General features: G+C 42.2%; 1 protein-coding gene across 1 annotated transcript in view; it reads right to left on the bottom strand.

The window, feature by feature from the left end:
- LOC108801859 (vomeronasal type-2 receptor 26-like) overlaps nucleotides 1–22,515 on the bottom strand; it is a 32,676-nt gene that overhangs the window by 6,000 nt on the left and 4,161 nt on the right. The window contains exon 2 of the mRNA XM_018573770.1: nucleotides 20,892–20,924. Within this exon, the coding sequence (XP_018429272.1) occupies nucleotides 20,892–20,924 (33 nt within the window). The remainder of the gene's footprint in view (nucleotides 1–20,891; nucleotides 20,925–22,515) is intronic.

Below are 22,515 nucleotides of genomic sequence, written 5' to 3'. Positions count from 1 at the left end.
GCATGTACTAAATGTACTTACTGTTGATTAACTCACTACCGCTTATTGAAATTTGTTCAAACACCCACTACTCTTATAGTAAAATAATACTTTCTTCTTCTTGACAAGAACTTATTTTTTTCATGCTCTGCTGTATCTGACTAATTAAACACCAATGAACAGTTATTATCCGAATTTGGTGTATTGTGTGACATCTTTAGTAGGCAAGTGCATTCATTTTCATCCCAACTGACAAATGCGGATGAAAATTGGCAAATTCCAAAATTTGAATGCATATAACATTACGAAAGGGAAAATAAAAAATTTGAATGTGTATCCGAATTTATGATAACCATCTGAACCATGATGCATCTGAATTTTGTCCGCATGTCATTTGGAATTAACTGATATGTTGTTAAACGTGAAAATTGTAAAAAAAAAAACAAAACAGTTTGGGGTTCCCTTCAAATTCATGCTGACCATTTAGGCCTGGTAGGGGGGCATGGCAAAAAAACAATTTTTTTTTTTTTTTTATTATTAATAAAGAACCTGTTAAGACTGTGTTGTATGTTTTTTGAGAATCTTAAAGTTTATTTGGTGAATTAGTAGGGGTACTACCCCTTACTCATTCATTAGGGGGAATCTTGAGGCACCCAGATGCAGATAAGCCCCCCACCTGCAGACCTCTCCCACAACCACCAGTCCAGGGTTGTGGGGAAGAGACCCTTGTCCTCATCAACATGGGGAGCCTGTTGAGGACAAGTAACCTGATATGGTGAAGAAGGGGACGTTCACGATAGTCCCCCACCTTTCCTGCTCTGCCAGGCCACTGCTCAGATTAAGGGTCTGGTAAGGGATTTGGTGAGGACCCCACACTTTTTTTTGGCGTGGGGTCCCTCCTAAAATTTCTACCGGACCTAAAGTGTTTGCTATGAATTTGGGGGAGGCCCCTACGCTGCTTTTTTCATTTTTGATTTTCAGGTTTAACAACATACTAAATTCTATCCAAATAGATCTGAATAGATCCAAATTCCAAACAAAGTACACCACAAGCGCCAGCAGCATGCATCAGGGATGAAAGGAGAGGAGAAAATCTTCAATGATCCATGTAGTACACTTTCAAGGCTGCTCTCGCTGGTTTAGGGAAACTACAAAGCTGAAATACAAAACACAGAGAGCGCCTCCATCGTGTAAAAACTTTGGATCGATCCGAATTCTGAATAATGAATATTGAACAGATCTGAATTTCAGAAAGAAAAACAAAATGTTTGGCCATGCACATGTCTAATCTTTAGTATAGCAGATCAAACATCTTACCAGTGCTGTTATTTTAGAAGTGATTGAAGTGGATGTACTGTAAGTCCTTAATCCATTTCCACTATGACTGCCGTCATGTACGATTTTGTGCAATTTTCTTAAGAAAATAACTTTTTTGTGCAATTAATAACATTGTCACTCTGCTGTTTGACATCCTTCAGATAACTGTCGGTCTTTCTATAGCCCTGATAGACAACCCCACTGCCAACTTAAGCAGTAAACATGGAAGGCTGACAAAGCTGCTCCTTTTGTGGCATGGGCTTGGCATTGTCAGCCTGCAACAGGAAGTGATGTTAGTGGCAGGATCTCTGGGAAATAGGCTTTGGAAATTACTTCTTAAAACAATTATTTGCTTAAGAATACTGAATACAGTGAGACATAATGGCAAACATTCTGAGAAAAAAATGTCTGGGTGTTCATGAACTTAACGTATATGTCACTACAAAAAAAGTCTACAGTCCATTGTGGCAATGAAATGCAAATTTGTCAGTGTTTTATCCTTTTAAGGACCCTGCAGGTGTAAAAAAAAAATACCTGTTGATCTACCGAAATGCACTCCACTCCAAATCCCTATTGTGGGCTGACAAAGCTGTCAACACAACAACTTTGAAAACTTAGTGGTATCCATCGCTCTCCTGTTTGCCTAATCCAAATTAACGACACAAACCCTCCCACTCTCAGATCTCTAGAACATAAAGACTAATTGACCTGTGTAAGAACTAGGGGGGTAAGTAGACTCCATTAGATAACACAGGAAGAGTAAACAGGACGGCTCTGAATTAGTGACATGAGTAGCAAGATTTTTTTTCATTGTTAGGGTTTACATGCGGTACATGTGAAATTATTTTTGTCTGGCGAGAGAAGTAGTTCTCCATGGAAGACCCCTGTAGACTCCATTATCCTATAGACTCCATTATGTGAGTATGAGGAAGCAAAGATCCCTACAAATATTTTATTTTTAATTTGTATTATACTTACATGTGATGGGCCAATAAGGCTAATATATGGCTAATATGTGCTTCTCCTCACCTTATTATCATCTTCATTCCATGTTATCATAGTAGAGTTAATGTGAAATTGGTCTGCCTCTTTAGCCCATGGTGTGTGCAAACCAACATCAGTTTTGCTCATTTTAAAGCTGCTAGTCTTTATCCAATTTACTATTCTGTAGTGGAAGGGAAATTCACCATTTTCATCAAAAAAGGTCTTTTGATCTACATTCTCAAATGGATTTTTGATATGTTTTATATATTTATACAACTGGAGGGAAAAAAAAGAAAACCTCAAATTAGTTAAAGATGAAGTTTAATTGGTTGATATTTTACCTTCCCTGGTTCGACTTCCTCCCTTCATCACCACATCTATGGCTTGTGTCTTTTTCAACCTGACTAACTATGTAAATCTTTGTGTCACGGATATCATCACTGGGCCTTCTTGCAAGGGTGCTGTACATAGCTTCCTGAAAACACCTCCACACTTTGCCTCAGTACTCCCACTCAAGAGCCCTTAGTCCTGATGAAAGAAGTAAGCTAGCTCTGGGGAGAAGATATGCAAATATCCCAATGTATTGATGGGGAATGTCTGGAGGATCAGGAGTTTCTGGGCAGGTTGAATTTGCATGCAGACCATGCTAGGTAACAACCAGCTTTGATCCGAAAACCTCCATGATTGAGAAAACTGAAATACAGTCAACGCTAGGGGAAGGTCAGGGGCAGTCAGGCTGGAAAGCAAAGGGCTAGATGATTCTGGACATTCTCTAGTCCAGAGAAGAGGCGGGTCCTATCTGACTTTTCTAAAGCTTTTAATGTACATTATAAGAAGCTCAGAGTGTGCACTGAGATCAGAAGAAGCAATTTCAGTCCAAGAGAGGAGCCGGTACAACTGTGCAAGACTGAAGGGAAGGCCGGAGTTCAGATTTACAGGGTTATTCACAAAGGGGTGAAGAGTTTGGAGAAGGCCGGAGAAGTGAACAATCTAGGACAAAATAACCGATTTGTGAAAATTCTCCAACGCAGCTCACTTTGCAGTTCAGCTATATTGTCCTAGATTGTTCACTTCTTCTGCCTTCTCCAAACCCTTCACCCTTTTCTGAATAACCCTGTTAATGTTTGCACAATTGTTACAGATATTTATTACGTATCTCATTCTTGTAAAATGTTTACATTTTAGTTTCCTGCAGAATCAGCTGGTGCCACTGAGCTCTGGTCCTGACTTCCTGTTTTACAGTGACTCTTTTCTCTAGCAGAGTGCTATGCAGTCACCCTTGTGTGTGCTAGTAAGCTGTGTGTGTCTCCACAAACACATGTTTCAAGAGACGTCACGTTTGAAAAAAGGATGTGCTGGTGACATCCTTTGAAACATGTACGTATCTCACGGTACCATCAGTGGTCACTACTAGCACCCACCTGCACCTTGCAGGGCATCATATATGGTAAGGAGTGACCCTGAAGAGAACGTATGCAAATATCCTAATGTCTTGATGGGGCATGTCTGGAGGATCAGGAGTTTCTGGGAGATATTTCCTTTTTATCCACATACACACAGATGCAGCAAGTCAAGCTACTTCCCTCCCCCATGGCATCAGTGGTCATTACTAGCACCCACCTGCATCTTGCAGGACATCATATATGGTAAGGAGTGCATCAAGACATGTTCTTATTATCCACAAGCACATAGATGCAGCAAGTCAAGCTACTTCCCTCATCCCTGGCCCCCTCCTTCCTCCAAGCTAGTAGATGAACAGTTGGTGGAGTCTTCGCTGTCACTTGTGATCTTGTACAGGACAGGAAATACAGGGCAGCTGAGCTGATATACTTGGAAGCAGCTGTTCAGAAACATGATATTTGTAAGCATTTGTTCAAAAATGTAAAGCAATGGTTTGCAGGGAAATGTACATTTCTTTGATCTGGATTCATTATTGAAAAAAACATTTGAGGGTTTAATACTACTTTAAATTTTTTTCTTCTTTTATTATTTATGAATAAAAGAATAAAATATTTTAAGATAACTATTTTATAGACATAAATTGCATTATTAGCACTAATCTGATAAGGTGTTCCAAGATAATATAAATAATGTCTTTGTAATTAATGATGTGCTCATCATTAACATTACAGTGTATGCTCTAATGCAGGGGTGTCAAACTCAATTTAATTGTGGGCCGCATCAACATTATGGTTGCCCTCAAAGGTATCTGTAAGACTATATAAATGTATATAATCTTTATCATAATTGCCTCCTGCATTCGATTATCACTGGTTTTAGTCATAACTTAATACCTAGATCTGAAAGTAGAAGTCTAGGATGGCCCGGTGGGCCTTGAGTTTGACACATGTGCTCTAATGTGTAAAATATTAATGTTTGGGAGGATCAGCCAACCAGAAATGGAGGATAAAGCTTCCATGTTATACTGAATCACATTCCAGGAAATTTGCTGCCATCTAGGATCTCCTCACTTCTTTTATCTTCTAATCTTTTGCTTTTGTTACTCTTCTTTTCTCAATAAAAAAATCAAAACTTTCACTGTGAGCAGAGACTGTGTTTTGCCTTATCTGGTCCAACATGGGTACAGCAGCAAACAGTGGCACCATATAACCAATAAGCAGATCACACCTGTAGTCCACAATAAACTGATACAATCCTTTTACCTCATACGTGTTGAAAACAACAACACATTTCAGTGTTTTAAGGAAATGGAGCTTCTTTGTAAAATGTAATTTTAAAAAGAGACCTAATTCAGGGAAGGACTGAGCTGAGGGGCAAGGACTTGGGCTAGTACTAAAAAAGATATGTTTAGATGGTGTCCCTTAGTGGAGATAATTTTACTATTCAGGCATCGGTTAGAGAAGGACCTCCTGTGACATATGCTGGAAATTATACAGCTACCTATTCACTGTTCAGACCTGTGATCACAACCTCTGGCAACCCTGAGTTATGGTCAATGGCAAAAGCTGTAAAGTAAGATGAACCTGTAAATTATAAATAAAAGATCTATACTGTTAAGACACTCAATAGGCTTCAGAGCAGCTGAAAAATTCTGCTTGCTGCACAGAGAAAGCAAGTGAGAGCTCTGACTAGTGAGGATTGTGAAGACCTCTTCTATGCATTTGACATTAGCTCATCTGGACTGGAGAATTCACAGAGAGTCCCCTACTCTCCAACAATGTATTGTTTGAAGCTAGAGATGCTAATCATTATGTGCCAGGATTTAATTGCAGTAGAAAATGGGCAATTGACGGGAATAGTGATGGTGAGTAAAGATATCAGAAAACATTACTATGCAACCATTGTTTTGTTTTAAATTGTCATAAGGGATTTGCCCTAAAATAGACTTTCTAAGTAGACTTTCACAACAGGGCTTGGAGAACAAAGTGCCTGGAAGCTAAGTGGCGTTAAAAAATTGGATTTGAACTGTTTGGGATATATTAAGTGCTTGATTTTTGGTATACTTGTTGTCTCTGCTTCCTTCCTTCCTTTTTAGACCCTTTTTTAGTATTTAAAAACTCTTTTTCCTTTTCTGTCAGTTTTTAAACTGTTCCCTTTTTTTTTTTTTTTTAGGGGGGATATGATCTCCATGTACAAAATGTTCAATGGTGGCAGCAACATTAGCGATAAACTGTTTAAAATTAACTCCATTACAAAAACTAGAGGCCACCACCTAAAATTGGTGGAAAAAAAATTCCAGCACAAGGGGTGAAGGGGGTTCTTCACAGTAAGATCAGTTAGGGTCTGGAACTCACTGCCACAGACGGTGATTTCAGCAAAGAATGTGGAATTGTTCAAGAAACTTTTGGACGATTTCTTAAGGGACCGTAATATACAGGGGTACAGGTACTCCTAGAATGAGATCCTAATAGGTTGGACTTGATGGACTAATGTCTTTATTCAACCTCAAATACTATGTAACTATGTAACTATGTAAGTAAATGCACCATAGCATTGCATCAGTCTTGATAGAAGTTTTTAAAATAGAACTGTGACCTGGCTATAGACATTCAATTAATCACATTAATAACAAGTTTTTGTTGATCTCTGTAGCTGGAGACGTTGTGGAGCAATACATTCCTAAAGTTTACAGCTGAAGCTTTTTTAGTTTTCTATTCACTGTCTCCCTGGAGCTCAGCTCCTCCTCTCAGCAGTCACTTTGCAGCCTGCCAGCCTTGTAATCTATAATGTAGACACATGCCAGGTACCAGATCTGAACCCAGGACCTCTGCTGAGCCACCTTAGAACCTTGGTTAGCTCCTTGCCTGATCGCCTGTGTAATCCTCAGGTAAATCTAGTTTCTGCTGAACTCTGCACACCTTGCTCCTCCCTTGAACTTCCAATTTAAGCCATGTCTCTGCACTTCCTGTTTGCCAGATTATTGTACTCCTGCCATTATCTTTCTTCCTGCTCCCTCTGTGCTATAATGTACTTATATTGCTACCCGTGTACCGACCTTTGGCTGCTGATTCACTGACTACTCTCATCGTCTACCACTTCATACCTGATACGTGTGGCTCCTGACCTCGGCTTGTTTGCTGACTACGCTTCTGCCTGCTCCTATACTACTACCGTCTGCTTGTGTACCAAACACGGCCTGTTATACTACGAATTGCCTGCTGCTTCAGCTGCTGGACTCTGAGCCTGATCCCAGATCGTGACACCAGGTGCCAAAGAAGAGGGAATAGAGAAACATGCCGAGACCTGACTTGAATGACCTCACCACTTCTTTTGTAAATTTTGATGATGAATTTCTCCATTGGCTGAAACTACAGAGGACAGTGGAGCCTTGACTTAAATTGTATTTGCTGCTTTTTAAAAATGTGTAAATATCCAATGTCTATAGCTTGGTCATATTCTCGGATCACTAGTACTTTTAAACAGTTTACATTTTATGTTTATATACAAAAATTCAGCCTGAAAATCTTGACCAACTGACGGACTATATTGTTTTACCTGCTGGAATCTGTTATTATTAAAGCTGTGATTAAACTTGTTGAATAAATGTATCGCTTCAGCCATAGCTTCTACTGCAAGATATGCTCGTAGAGATTCTCTGGAGATCATACTTTTCATCATTATAGGAAGTAAGAATCCTACTGAAGGAGACTGATCATCAATAGTAGCATTTTGGAAATGAACATTTTTCCCATTTTGAGATGATGTCATATTGTATGATGTAATGACCAGAGATTGTATCACTGCATTAATTTGTGACAATAGTTGGTCATCAAACAGACTTTCATCTCTCAGAATCGGAGGATTAACAAGTTCTAAAGATAATATTGTTATAAACCTAAAGAAAAGAGACACTGACTGGATGTCATTTGAAGACCAGGCCGGGGGAAGGATAAGCATAATATTATTTTTGTATGTAGAGTATTCAAATAGATAATCAAATAAATTTCTTGTGACGGAACCACAAAGTATTAAAACATTACAATGTACATTATTAATTGTGTCTTTCCACTGATCAATTGCAGCAGAATTCACAGTCATTCTTTTTTCAAAAGCCACACAAATCTCCCAGGAAGTCAAACATGTCTTCAGAATTCCTGCCTCCTTCTCTCCAGTATCATTGTCTGAAAAAAGTATTTCAACCCAGTTCCATCCAAAATGTTTCACTAGTTTGGTGATTGCTAAATAATGGACATGATCATTCTGAACGGTCCTGAAAACATGCGGGTAAAGCCGCCTGTCACTTAATGAGTAATCCGTGCTTCCATAGCTGATCTAAAAAGAAGAAGAAGAACTATTAACTATAATGTCATTATAATTTCAGATTACATTCAGATCCAGCTGCTATAAAATTATTATTATTAGAGGTTGCATTATGCAAACATTTTAGTCACTTTGGGAGTGGGGTGATTTTGTTGCATTTTTGCACACACGTTAAAATATAATTTTTCTATGGAACACTGCTTAAAACCTCAGAACAATGCCATATTTTCTGAAAAAAGAGGTCCTGTAAAATAAACAAATGCTAGTTGCAATTTTCATGTTGCACAATATTTGTGTAAATGTTTATGAATTTCATTTTTTTAGGAAAAAATAAACAATACAAACCCACTATGTGATAGCACAGAGGAAGTGACAGGTCTTTATGTAGACATCAGGGATCTTTTAGACCCATAATTGCACCCGGGGACCCCAATGAAGCTGATGGAGCGCAGACTGTGTTATTGAGTACGGTTACTTGCTGATACCAAATACTGATACCGAAAGTCCCATTAAAAAAGCTGGGTGGTGTGTAATGACTCGCCGCCCAGCTTCCTGATTAGCTGAAAAGTCGGCTCCATGCTCTCTCCTCACCAAGTGAAGAGGGAGCATGGACCCGGTATCCTGGCCAATCAGGAAGCCAGAAGGTGAGTCATTACCCGCCCCCTGGCTTCCTGATTGGCCAGAAAGCCATTCTCCCAGGGAGCATAGAGCCATCATCTCGGCCAATCAGGAAGCTGTTATCAGAATAAGCATCAGCAGTATTTCAGAGAGTACGAGTGCTCACCCAAATACTCAGTATCGGCACTGTACTGGTTTTGGTGCATGCCTAATATATACTGTATATGTAAAGCAGTTCTAAAGTACATTTAATCTTAAAATTAGCTAAATTAATTAGGGGTGCATCAAAACAAAGTCTTACAGTTTGTTTTCTTTAGAATGCAGTCAGCCTGAAAAAGCCTCTCCCCTGCTAGAATGCTGTAGAGAAGGACACTTACTCTTTGTTGAAGCAGTAGTCTTTCTGCAGGGGTATAACATGTCCCCTGCTTGTACAGACCTAAAGCTCTCCAATTAGCAGGAGGCATGAATATTGGTAATTGAAGAGCTTGAATGTATTGGTGATCAGGTTGGACCTTTGCAAAGAGACCACTGCTTCCACACAAACATTAAACTTTCAAATATCTTCCTGACTATAGAAGTTACTCTTACAGGTCTGTAATTACTTGGTAAAGCCTTTTATCCTTTTTTAAATAGAGGTACCACATTGCCTTGTGCCAATCAGTGGTTACCTATCAAGTCATTAAAGAATTTCTACAAATTAGATACAATGGATTCGTGATAACAAAGCTAATTTCTTTGAAGATGCATGGGTGTAATCCATCTGGTCCAAGTGCTTTGTTCACCTTAATTTTGTCTAACTGTTTCTGTTTTTAATGTCTCGCTCCTTAAGCCACTGATCTGTAATCACTTCACTTCTTCTGCTTCACTTCTTCTGCAAAGTGCGTGAGAATAGCCAAACCCTCTCCCCGACCTGGTAGGATGGAGCAGGTATACGTCTACGATCAGCCTGGAGCTCCTGGTCTCGAGCTGCACATCATAGACTGTACCCATGTGGAGCGGAGCTCTTGAAGATGGCCCCTCCAAAGCCAGTAACCTTTGAGATTGAAACCAGCCGGTCAACAATGCGGGTTAAAACCCAAACTTCACCAGGAAGGGTGAAAGGTGAGTGGAGGTGTTGATGTGGCAATTATGAGCGAACTCTGTCCACGGTAACAGGTTCAACCAGTTGTCATGATGGTCCGAGATGTAACACCCTAAGGAATTGCTCCAAGGCTTGGTTTGCCCGCTCTGCAGCTATGTTGGACTGGAGATGATAAGCCGAGGAAAAGGAAAGCTGAATCCCCAAGTGGGCAAAGAAGGCACGTCAAACCTGAGACACAAACTGGCTGCCCCTATCGGAGACAATGACCTGAGGTACCCCATGCAATCAGAGGAGCTTCATAGCAAAAATAATGGCAAGCTCATGGGCAGAAGGAAGTTTTTTTAAAGGAACACAACGAATTATCTTAGAAAAATCTATCTAACACCGTGAGGATAGTTGTGTGGCCTTTAGAATCAAGCAAGTCTACAATACAATCCATAGATAAGTCTGTCCAGGGATGCTCACCATTCTGGATGGGCTGCAACAATCCCACAGGAAGTGGCAGGGGTTTTTGGACTGAGCGCAAACCTGACACAAAGCTACAAAATCAGACATGTCAGTGCGGATCCTCGGCCACCAAAACTGTCTAGTCACGGACCAAATCATTTGGGTGGCCTGCAGCTTTGGCATTGTGGTATATGCAAAGGAGCTTGGTTCGGAGGTCTACTGGTAAAAAGCATTTTTCCCCCATCTCTCCAGAGGAGCATCAGACTGAGCAGCCAAAATTTGTCCCCCCAAAGGTAACTTCACACTGGAAAGTACTGAGGTGAGAATGTGAATAGGAGGTACAATAGGAACAGGTTTCAGGCATCAGCCTTAAATGTTCCGAGACCAAGGCAAATGGGAAACAATGTAGTTGAGATGAGACAGGAATAAGGCCCATCTGGCCTGCCAGAAAGATAGGCATTTGCCCTCAGAGAGATAAGTGAGATTATTGTGGTCAGTGAGTATTAACACTGGAACAGTGGTCTCCTCAAGTAGTTGCCGCCATTCCTTGAGGGCAAAGATGATCGCCAATACTTCTCTGTCACCAATTTCATACTTGCACTCAGCAGGGGACAGTTTCTTGGAGAAGAACCCACATGGATGAATTTGGCCCTCGGGTGAAGGACGTTGAGACAGGAGGGCGCCTATTCCTGTCTCAAACGCATCCAATTCCAAAATGAATGGTAAAGCCGGGTTAGGGCGGGCTAACACTGGAGTGGTGAAAAAAAGCCAATTTCAAGTTTACAAGGCTTGTTTAGCAGCTGGAGACCAGGAAAGAGGGTCCACACCCCTTTTTAGGCAAGTCAGTGATGGGTTTGATCAGGGTGGAGAAATTATTGATGAATTTGCGATAATAATTAGCGAAGCCCAAGAGTCATTGGATGGAGCGTAAACCAACTGGGCGAGGCCATTGGAGCATGGCTGATAATTTCTGCAGATCCATGGAAAACCCCTTGAGATAATATATCTGAATGTCACTTGAAATGGATGAAACTCACACTTTTCAAGTTTACAACATAGCCCATTCTCCAGCAGATGTTGGAGTACTTGACCTACATCAACCTGATGATTAGCCAGTGAGGGAGAATGGATTAGTGGCTACTTCGGGTATTGAATGCTGTCTTCCATTCATGACCTTATTTAATATGGACCAAATTATTAGCTCCCCTTAGGTCCAATTTCATAAAAATCTTAGAACCCTTGAGTCGGTCACAGAGTTCAATGATGAGAGGTATTGGATATGCATTCTTAATCATAATACGATTGAGCCCTCAATTATCAATGCATGGTCAAAGCTCCCCTCCTCCCCGGCAACGGTAGCAGATGTAGACTTACGGTTAAACCCTCTGGCTAGGGCATCTGAGACATAGTCCTCCATAGCTTTGTTCTCCGCAACTGAGAGGGGATATACTCTACCACAAGGAGGCACAGACTTAAGGATAAGATGAATGGCACAGTCGTAAGGTTTGTAAGGAGGAAGACTACCGGCCCGAACCTTATCAAACACATCTGAGAACTCCCTGTACTCTTCAGGCAATTTGGAGACAGAGGCAGTACATAGGAGTCTCGTGGGTCTTTGCAAACATTTGGCAGAACATTGATCAGACCAGGATAAAATCTCGGACCTCCCCCAATCGAGCCTAGGGTTATGGGTCTGGAGCCATGGATACCCCAGAACCACCAGAAAGTGCAGGGAGGAGATTGTGACGGACTGGACCGTCACCAGGGCCGCTGGAGGAGCCTGAGGGCTAGCCTCCTTCCTACGGACTACGGGCCTAGGGCTGCAGAGATTTATTACCCCGGAGAACTTTGTGTGCTGTGTGTTTCCAGTTTAATATTTCATCTAGAGAGAGAACTTGTCACTATTTGCCTTGATGTGAACCATTCTTCTAAAGGCAGCAGGCTGTCTGGAGTGACTATTGTTTGCAATGATGGGTTTAAGCTCCTCTCTAATTAAGGACATTCATCTCAAAGAGTGTCTGTGCTTAAAAGACTTCCAATGCGGCACCTAGCTGACTGGGGGCGGGGACACACTGAACTCTAATCTGATCCTGTCAGGTATAAACTCTGTGTGCTTCCTTCAATAAAGCAGATCTTGGTTTCCACCTCAACATTGGTGTTGTCTGATGATTGAGTGGTTTAGCGTTCTGTCCTAATATATTGGTTCTGTCCAATAATTAGGCAGGTTTGGGCTAATGACACTGGGATTCGGGTTCCAGCGGAGAGGAAGCTGTTTTCTGACGGAGGTACCCAGTCAGGGTACTAGGCGCTCCGTCACAGAGATCACCTGGAACTGGATCATTTCATAATGTAAAGCCCCTACAGTCATAGTAAGTGGAACGGTATCAAGGGTGATAAGTGCACACTGTAAGGGTCTACCATCAATAGCCTCAATAGCCAACGGTGTGGTACGAGGTTGCGTGGGTATCAAGCTCTGAGAGACAAAAGAAGCTTTAATAAACATACCCGCAGCAACGGAGTCAATCAGAGCTGAAGTAACCACCGAGGAGGCTGCCCATGAGATTACAACAGTGACAAGCGGCTTCTCTTTAAGGAGCCCTGGGGACAAGGAAACCACACCTAAGATCCATCCCCTAGGGAGTCTTAGATGCAAGCATTTCCCGGCCTTGTGAGACAAGACCTCAAAGGATGACCTGCGAGGCCGCAGTAGAGACATAGCCCCTCTCGTTTCCTATAGGCCCTTTCAGCCTCGGAAAAACGGGTAACTTACAGTTACCTAGGATCAATACCTTCAGTAGAACACTCACCGGATGGTGAGGATGGAGATGGAGGTGTTGGAAGGGAGGGAAACAAGGCGGCCAACCTATTAAGAGGCCTATGCAGGCGCTCCTTAAATGAGGGCCTCTCACAGAGTCTGGTGTCAATGAGAATCAGGAATGACACCAGCTCCTCCAGATCGCTAGGCAATTCCCTAGCAGCCACCTCATCCTTGATGTTATCAGAGAGCCCATGGAAGAAGGCTGCCACCAGTGCCTCATTATTCCAGCCTACCACTGCTGCTAGGGTACGGAACTCTATGGCATACTCGGCTACAGTTCGCATACCCTGCCAGATGGACATAAGCTGTTTAGCAGCAGAGAGGGATCGAGCTGGTACATCAAATACCCCTCTGAAGGAGGCCACAAATTCTGGGTAATTGTGAATAATGGGCTTATCAGTCTCCCAAAGCAGATTAGCCAAGGCTAATACTTGATCCATCAGTAAGGATATCAAACACCCAACCTTCACCCTGTCACCAGGAAATGCCTGCAGAACCAACTCAAAATAGATTCCCACCTGGTTCAGGAACCGGCGGCAATGATTGGGGCCATAGCTTATGGGTAAGGGAGTTTGCCCCAACATCCCCCTTCCAGGTGTAGGCTCAAGAGCAATGGAAGGACCACCAGAGGTAGTGCCAAGGCCTGGAGGCGAGGCAATAGCTGGGTCCAAATGAGTTGTGCGAGAGAGCAGGGTCTGCAGGGCGAACCACTCCATCCTTTGATCCTGCAAATCAAGCCTGGTAAAAATAGTCTGCAATAGTCTAAGTTGGCCCTCTATGTATGCAGGTGAGATAGGGACCTTAGATTGTAAGCTGTTTGAGGGTAGGGACTGGTGTGAGCAACTATGTAAAGTGCTGCGTAAATTGTCAGTGCTATATAAATATAGTAGCAGCTTTGTCACCCTAGGACAGAGGTCATGGGTTAGGACCTGACCTCTACTTTACTTCAAAACATGGTGGTGGGGGGTCCTGTAGTCCATAAAGATAACTAAAATGTAAAAACTATCTAAATGATCAAATAAGAGAAGTCATTGTTAGGATTTACATATGCTTTAACTTTCAAAGACTGGTAAGTATGTTTGTAGAATGTGTCTTGCTAACTTCATTGATTTAGATTAGTATTACAAAAATAAAAGCAGTTTTCACTGACCTGTGTGTATCTGTACAGTCCGAGGATTTGGGCTATTGGGATTGTTGTGGATGAATAGTGATCTCCAATAACACCAGCCAGCTTGCCGTGTCCTGTACAGGAATAATTAGGAATTGTCTTCTCCGGCCCAGATAAGATCTTTAGAACACTCTGTACAGCTTTCCTGGGTTCCAGCCATGAATCATATAGATGGAAGCCTAGAGTGATGTTCGGTAAGATGTCTGGATCCTGATTAATATTTTCAATTGCAAAAAGGAAAGCTAGGAGGCTTATAAGAGTGCGAGTGGATGATCTACAAAAAGTGTTTTTCATTGTGAAAAAAGTTAACAATTCCTATAGATATGTAAAACATTTTTAAAATATTTGCACATGCGACACATGTGTCAATACCAGATGCCTACAAACGATCTGCTTTCCTGAGGGAGGCTGGTACTTTGAAAAGTGATATTTTCCATCACAATCTTTTTATTATTCATTTTCATAATACGTACAAAAGATATCGTGCAGCAAGGTTAGTGTGCTGACGCAGCAGCCGAAGTCTTCAAAAAGAAAGATTATAGGAGCAGACATTGACATTGAAACTCAGCATTACTTTATACCAGTGGTCTCAAAGTACCAGCCCACGAGTCGGTCTATGTGGCCCGCAGCCAGCTGACAAGTCAGGTACGCCGTCATGGACTACGTACCTGACTTGTGGGAGCAGCTACATGGTCTGCATCTCTGTCAGATGCAGACAGCATAGCTGCTTCTCTGTGCCAGCACTCAGATCCTTTTGGCCAGCGCTCTGAAATCCTTCAGTGAATGCTGGCTGAAAGGATAGATTAGTAAGGTCTGCTGCAGACCTTACTAATCACCACTGGATTACCAGGGATCATGCCTCCTTGCCTCTTCCCTGCAAAAAGGAGAGCAGACTCTGTATTTTATTTTATATGTGGGTGTGCGGGGGGACTGTATTGTTTTATATGTGTGGGGTGTATTTTTTTATGTGTATGGCAGGGAGTGGATTATTTAATACGTGGAGGGGTGTATTTTTTTATGTGTATGGGGAACTGTATTATTTTATATGTGCAGGGATAGTATTTTTTTAAGTACCGTGTTTCCCCGAAAATAAGACACTCTTATATTTTTTTTGGCTCAAAAAAACACACTGGGTCTTATTTTCTTTTTAATTTATGACAATCCAAAGTTAATGCAAATCCAAATTAAATAATCAAAAATGGCAAAGTTAAGAATAGGGTGATCAGGGCACTCAGGGGTGCCGTACCTTTCCAAGAGCAATTTGGTAACCAGAATGAGCGAAGCGCACTTTTACTATGGATTCCTCACAGGCGGAGTGCATTTGGTATCACTCCGCCTGTGACAGGAGCCGGCGCTATAGAGGAAGCATCGGCTTATGCGGCTCAACTGTAATGTTTAGGTGCAATTAGGGATTCCTACATCAGGAACTTGCATTTCCGTGCTGCAGGCATGCCTAATCTGGCCTTTACAAGCGGCAGTTGTCACCTCTTCAAGTAAATGATCAGGTGACAGCAGCTGCATGTAGACGCCTGCACACCAAATGTAATGGTATGGGATATTATTACATTTGATTACATCTGAAACAAAACAAAACAATTTTTTTGCAAGGTTGCATGTCTTATATATCATTTGTCAAAATTGTGGGAATGTTGAGCTGCTACACCACCAATATAGTTCAGCCAACACAGTTTATTTGCTGAACTATACTGGTGGATAGTACAATTCCCCTTGGGTTATTCAAGGTGATGTATTTGACCCATCTTTTTACAGAGGAAAGATATACTCCATCATTTTGATTTATTTTATATATACAGTGAGGATTGATTGTGGGGACTACTATATTTGTAGGAAACTCCTGCAATATATCAGTGGTAGGTTAAAATAACATCCATAAAGGAGTCTGAGAATGAATAGAATATCTATCGGAACACTGACAGGGTAATTCAGAAAAGGATGAAGGGTTTGGAGAAGACAGGAGAAGGGAACAATCTAGGACAACATGGCTGAACTGGAAGGTGAACTGAATGGTGAATTTTTGCAAATCGGCTATGTTGTCCTAGATTGTTCACTTCTCCTGCCTTCTCACAAACTCTTCCCCCTTTTGTGAATAACCCTGTCATTGTAAATGTGGTCCCCAAGGCATGGTCCCTCATTTCCACTTCCAACCGCTGCCCAAAACCAGCCATGCCCTCCCTGAGAGACGCCATGTCTCGGCTATGAGATGCCTCCAGGCGGGAGAATAGGCCCTCCAGCTCCGTTTTTGTGGGCAGGAGCGCGAAATAGCGCTGGAATGTGTCCTCACCCGGAACCGAAGCTCCGTCCTCTCCAGTCACGGAGGAGTCCGAGTCTCCCTTGCACTGCGGTTGTCTCGGCGAGGAAGCCGTAGAGCCGGCCGCGTCACCCATACCGCGGTCCGACGGGGATTGGGTCGCGAGTAGGCCCGAATTCTTGAAAAAAGATCCAATCTTCGGCCCGATGGCCGGGGCAGAGGACCTGGCAGTCTGCTGACCACCCTTCTTGCCCGATCGGCCCATGCCAGGTGTAGAGAAGGAGTAGGGCTGCGTTCCTGGTGGTCGTTCCCGGGTGGAGAGCCGGAGCACACTTTACATGCGTCCGTCCACGGCCATGAGCAAGCCACGCCCCCTAATTTATCCTTTTAACCACGCTTGGACATCACCTGTGTGTCTACATGCAAGCTGCAATGCTAACAAAGTTTGAAAAACCATAGTGAAAAAAGAATTATATTACACCTGCACTGTGCTATTATAACACTAATATAACTAAGAAACAGTGTCTTGGTGATTGATCAGTGAAATGACAAGCATCAAACTGATGAGCCTATCTGCTCCCTCCTCCTATCAGAATTCTCACTGCAAGCACATGAGCTAGGCAGAACAGCTTGTACAGGACAGCTAGACCTAGCTGCATGTCGGGAGAGGTAGACATTGCGTTGTGTAATAAAAAAGACTATTGGAATTAAGTCTGACAGGGTGATAGAAACCTTTCGATGGACTCTGGCCATTCCCAGAAATGAACGTTACCATGAACAAGGGAGTTTGTTTCTTTAGGAACTCAGTACAGATTAGTTAGGCAGATATTTGCATTAGTGTGCTCATGTTTGCTTCATGGTTGGATGCCTTCACCATTTATGTTACGCTTGCCTAGAATGAAAAGCTTGTGTTTCAGTTAACTGTGCAAACAAAGAAAAATTCCCAGCACACTTACCAGCTAAACTGCAAAAAAAAAAAAGACAAATACGCCTGTCTAAAAAAATTGAGAAAAAACAGAGCTTTTAGTTGCACAACGTTTGCAAGCATTCATGGAGCATATATAGCTTTGGATACATTGAGTGCAGGTATGCCTGGAGGTAGCCCATTCCTCCTTAAAAAAAGTTATTTTGCCTCTTGGCGCTAATGGTTGCCATCAAACAATCCACTCTCTGTTTAGGTAAAGCAATCTTCACAGGATCTTGAGGGGCTGCTCATCCAAAGGCTCTGGGGTTCCTATTGTGCAGTAAGCTAGTTTGATGTGTTTCAGGGGCACTCCCCCTTCCTCAGAATCACACTGAATCAAGCTGAAGTGTGTCCCCACACCAAAACCAGCAAAACAAAAATGACAACCACACAAATCAATGAATAACTTGCTTTTCAAGTAAGATTCCCCATGGTAGGGTTTTCCACAATACAAACACAAAACATTTCCCAGCACATGCATACACAAAAAAATACACTTCCAATAATTTGTGTTAAAAACAGAGATTTTAGTTGCAAAACTTACAATTTGCTCTCTCATGAGGCTTACAGGGAGGGGCAGGTGATACAAAAGGTAATAGCTGTGAGGGGGTGAGTTGATGGAGAAAGTAAAATTTCAGTTAAAAAGTAGATGTGGCAAAGGCCTCTCTAAAGAGATGAATTTTCATGGATTACCTTAAACAGGAAGAGTAGGGAATAGCCCAGAGATATTGAGGAACAGAGTTCCAGAAGACGGGAGAAGTCCTGGAGGTGAGAATGAGAGGAAATGATGAAGGAGCTAGAGAGCAGAAGGTCATTGGAGCAGCAAAGAGGAAAGTTTGGGTGATATTTGTAGATTTGGTTGGCAAGTAGATTGGGTCAGTGTTGTGTATGGCATTGTATGTTGTGGTTAGTATTTTAAATGTTATTCATTGGGTGATTGGAGGCCAGTGGAGGGAATGACAGAGAGGGTCTGCATACAATGAAGGGTTGGTATATAGGATGAGTCTGGCAGCAGCATTCCAGAAGGGGGGATAGCCAGTTTAGAGGTAGGCCCACGAGCAGAGTTGTGTCAAGGCAAGAGATAACAATGGAGTCAGTTAGTAGCTTGGTGGTGTCATTGGTTAAGAAGGAAGCACATTTTGGAGATGTAGAAAATCTACTTTTGTGAGAAGGAGAGGTAGAGAGAGCATATTAGGGTGGGGTTAATAGAAAGCAGAATGGGAAAGAAAAAGCTGGATGGAGAAATACAGGTTCACTTGCAGTCTGTCTGGAGAGGGGCACTGCTGTTTGGGTTCCTTGCAGATCCTTTATTGTTTCTGTCTTGGCTGAACTTCTGTATTAAGCTGCCCTGATACCTGTGCAGAAATGCTGATGGCTAAAGTGCCTGACCCTGGGCAGAGTGTCTTCCACCATGCATTGTCCTTAATCTATAGGGAGAGGGCGTGGGGGAGAGTTTGTCAATTAATCAATTAGGAGCTCATAGTAGACACATGGGTGAAAGGGGGAACTTTTAACACTGAGGCCTCTTTCACATGCCCCTCCACTTGGATTAGCAGGGGATCTGTGTACAGATCTCCTGCTGATCAGAGCAGTATGGAATGGATGTCCCGTCTGTGACCGCCATGTCTGTTCAGTTTTTTTCTTCCTCTTGCAGAGGTAATCAGATATAAATGGACGCATGTCTGTTTACATTCTCCTGCCCTTAGACTAATCGCTGCTGATCAGGACTGCATGAAAAACTGATTGGATCTGAGGCAGATTGGAATGGGCATGTGAAAGGGGCCTATAGGTGGCCATACACTTTACAACCATCGCAAGACCTTAGTCTTGCGATGATTGTAAAGTAATTAAAAAAACATACGATCTGCCCATCTTGGACAGGCAGATCGTACTCTCGATCATCGCAAGCGGGCTTCCGATGACCGCAATGCTGAACGGGCAGTGTGCGAGTGTGCGTTCGGCATTTGTCTCCCGAGCACCGTTCAAACCAGCCGAAAATCGTACGATTTTCGGCTGGTTTTCTAGCGTGCTCCTTAGACAAAAGTCGTGCGACCGTACAGTCGAAACGGTCGCACGTCTTCGTTCACACTGCTCGATTCTCGTACGATCGCGGGATTTCCCGCGATTCTCGTACGAGAATCGAGCAGTGTATGGGCACCTTTAGACTGGCCATACACTGTACCCCCTGCCGGTTTATTGTATTCTAATGGTGGCAAGTCTGACGGGGACACACACTGGATAATTTGCCGCTGAGATAGCAGAATTTTGTTGACATTCAACCAGTGTATGGCCAACTAAAGTCAGACCAGAAAACTGGACAGATTCATATGGATAATATGCTTATAGATTAGCTTTTTGATCACGTAAAACCGGAAGGAAAATCTATTCCATAATATAGATAAGTTTAACAGCTTTTTAAGAGCAGTTACCATAAAGCATTTGCTAACAAGATGTCAGTTTTCATTTATTTTGTTTATATTTCCCTCACACTTACATGCAGATAAAGCTGTTCAGGAAAACTGACAGTGACAGAGGATGGGACAAAACTATAAGACTATAACCCTAAGCGTCCCCTCCGCTCTTCACAAGACCTCCTGCTTTCCAGCTCCATCATCAACTCCTCCCATGCTCGCCTCCAGGACTTCACTAGAGTATCTCCCATTCTATGGAACTCTCTACCCCAACCTGTCCGTCTATCTCCCACACTGACTGTCCTTTACGGCGATCCCTTAAGACTCATCTCTTCAGGGAAGCCTATCCCACCTCAACCTAACCACTGAACAATCACTTTCTCAAACAATCATCCCCACGCAGCTACCTCCTCATGTATCACTTGCCCCTCCCTTTTAGATTGTAAGCCCTCACGGGCAGGGCCCTCCTTACCTTCTTGTCTTAAATTGTATTGTGACTGTAATGTCTTCCTTATATTGTAAAGCGCTGCGCAAACTGTTGGCGCTATATAAATACTGTATAATAATAAAATAATAATAAAGACAGCCACAAAGTGCTTACAATGGTCACATTTAATGTACCTGGTTTACAGCATCCTTAAAAAAAGACATGTAAAAGGGCCATAGCTCTGATCACTGGATTCTTCCTTAATTACAGTGAAATCTTTAATCTTCCATATGTGACACAGACCTCTGCAGTGTGTGTATCCCAGTGAGAGTACAATGAGCTGACTCCTCTCCCCCTCCTTTTATACAGTTCAGTGTCATACATCTCTCTGCTTATAATGGTCACATTTCATTTACCTGGTTTATAGCATCCTTAAAAAAATATTCTGCTGCAACTTTTCCAACACCCTGGCAGTGTTATAGTTTGTCACAACTCTTGTCACTGCCGTCCAACCCCACTCACTCTTTCTGGAAAGCTTGGTTTGCATGGAAATGTGGAAAAAATATTATATACATTTTTATACAAATATTTCCATCAAATGCATAAATTTTTCCTATCAAAGTCATATTTGTTTTTTTCTGTGCCACCCTGATCACTTTTTCTCTTCTTGGCAAGTAAGTTACCTACGTGTAAGTCTTCTCTTCTGGTGTATCTGCATTGTTTTCACTTGACCTCACAGTGAGCACCCCTCCAATAATCACATCTCCATCCTGAAAGTATTGGAATTCATCAAATACATCAGTAAAGTTTAGAGTACAGGCCGGACTTTGTATTTCTGATCTGCTGGGTGTCATGCATAGGAGGAGCACATAAAACTGGATGATGTAGGCATATGATAGGACCATAGCTCTGATCACTGGATTCTTCTTCAATGCTAGTGAAGACTTTAATCTTCCATATGTGACACAGACCTCTGCAGTATCCCAGAGACAGTACAATGAGCTGACTCCTCTCCCCCTCCTTTTATACAGTTCAGTGTCATACATCTCTCTGAATATAGTGACATCATCTTCTATCAACTTTTAGCTATGTGGGCAGCTGGTTTATTGTTGAGTGGCTAAGTATATACTTCTCTTATTAATTTTATTTTAATATCTCTAAGCTGCTTATATTCGGGTCAATACTTTTTCCCAGTTTTTTTGGCTAAAATTAGGTACCTCGGCTTATATTCGGGACGGCTTATACTCGAGTATATACGGTAGTTTTGTATGAAAGAAACTCAAGTCAATAACTTCTAACTCCTGAATTTCTGCAGGAATTTATCTGGCCGAATACTTTGTATCCATATTGCACTGATTGGCTTTGGATCTTAGGTCAGCTGGCTTAGAAAGGTCAATAAGGGGTCTTTTGGATAAGTCAGCCCCTCACTATAAAAGGGTGATGTGTCAGCAGTCATTTTGGCCTAGTGATTTATCTGAGGGAGAGCATTGGGAGTACTGCATAGGTAGAGATCAGTGTAGGGCTTGTCGGTACTGGCAGGTCTGTTAGATTAACTCCTTAAGCTAGCCTGACATGGCTCCAATTTTGGCCAATTTATGTGAAGCAGCTGAAATGTAAGCACTGTTAGCACCAGCTAAAAAAATTGAAGGAGCAGTCTATTGGTTGCTGTCTATTTGAAGCTTGTGGTGGCTGTCTAAATACAAAAGTCAGCAATACACTAAACAGCATTAATAGAGGAATAAAGTAGATTTCTCATGTTCAGCCCACAGGCTCCCCACAAGAAAAAACTAAACATGTATGGCTTTAGCTGTACTTAGGTAAATGTAGATGCCAAAATGCTGTGTATATTTGAAAAATGAAAACCCTTTTTTCATTTTTTTGTTACATCTCAATGCATCTGATGTCCTGCCACCTCTTGTACAACAAGAGCTACCTCCTCATGTATCATTTCCCCCTCCTCTTTCAGATTGTAAGCCCTCAGGGGCAGGGCCCTCCTTACCATCCTGTCTTGAATTGTATTGTAATTGTAATGCCTTCTTTACATTGTAAAGCGCTGCTATCAAACTGTTGGCGCTATATAAATACTATGTAATAATAATAATAACAGTGATAACAACAGTGATAACAAGCTGTGTGGGGGGTTTTTAGGGCATATTTCCTAATTGTTGTTGGCCATTGACTTTTTTAAAAAGGTCCTCCAGCTGCACTGTGTTTTATTAGGGCTATGCAAGGGCACTCCAAGAAACGGTGGGGTCTCAAGAGGCTGTGAGAGGTCTCCCCAGGGCTGTGTGGGGTCTCACCTGGGCTGTCC

This window comes from Nanorana parkeri, unplaced genomic scaffold (genome assembly GCF_000935625.1).
Source record: "Nanorana parkeri isolate BGI_ZX_2015 unplaced genomic scaffold, ASM93562v1 scaffold2535, whole genome shotgun sequence".
NCBI classification, from domain to species: Eukaryota; Metazoa; Chordata; class Amphibia; order Anura; family Dicroglossidae; genus Nanorana; species Nanorana parkeri.
The sequence above is the reverse complement of the archived record's forward strand: the minus strand, read 5'-3'. Positions and strand labels throughout refer to the sequence as shown.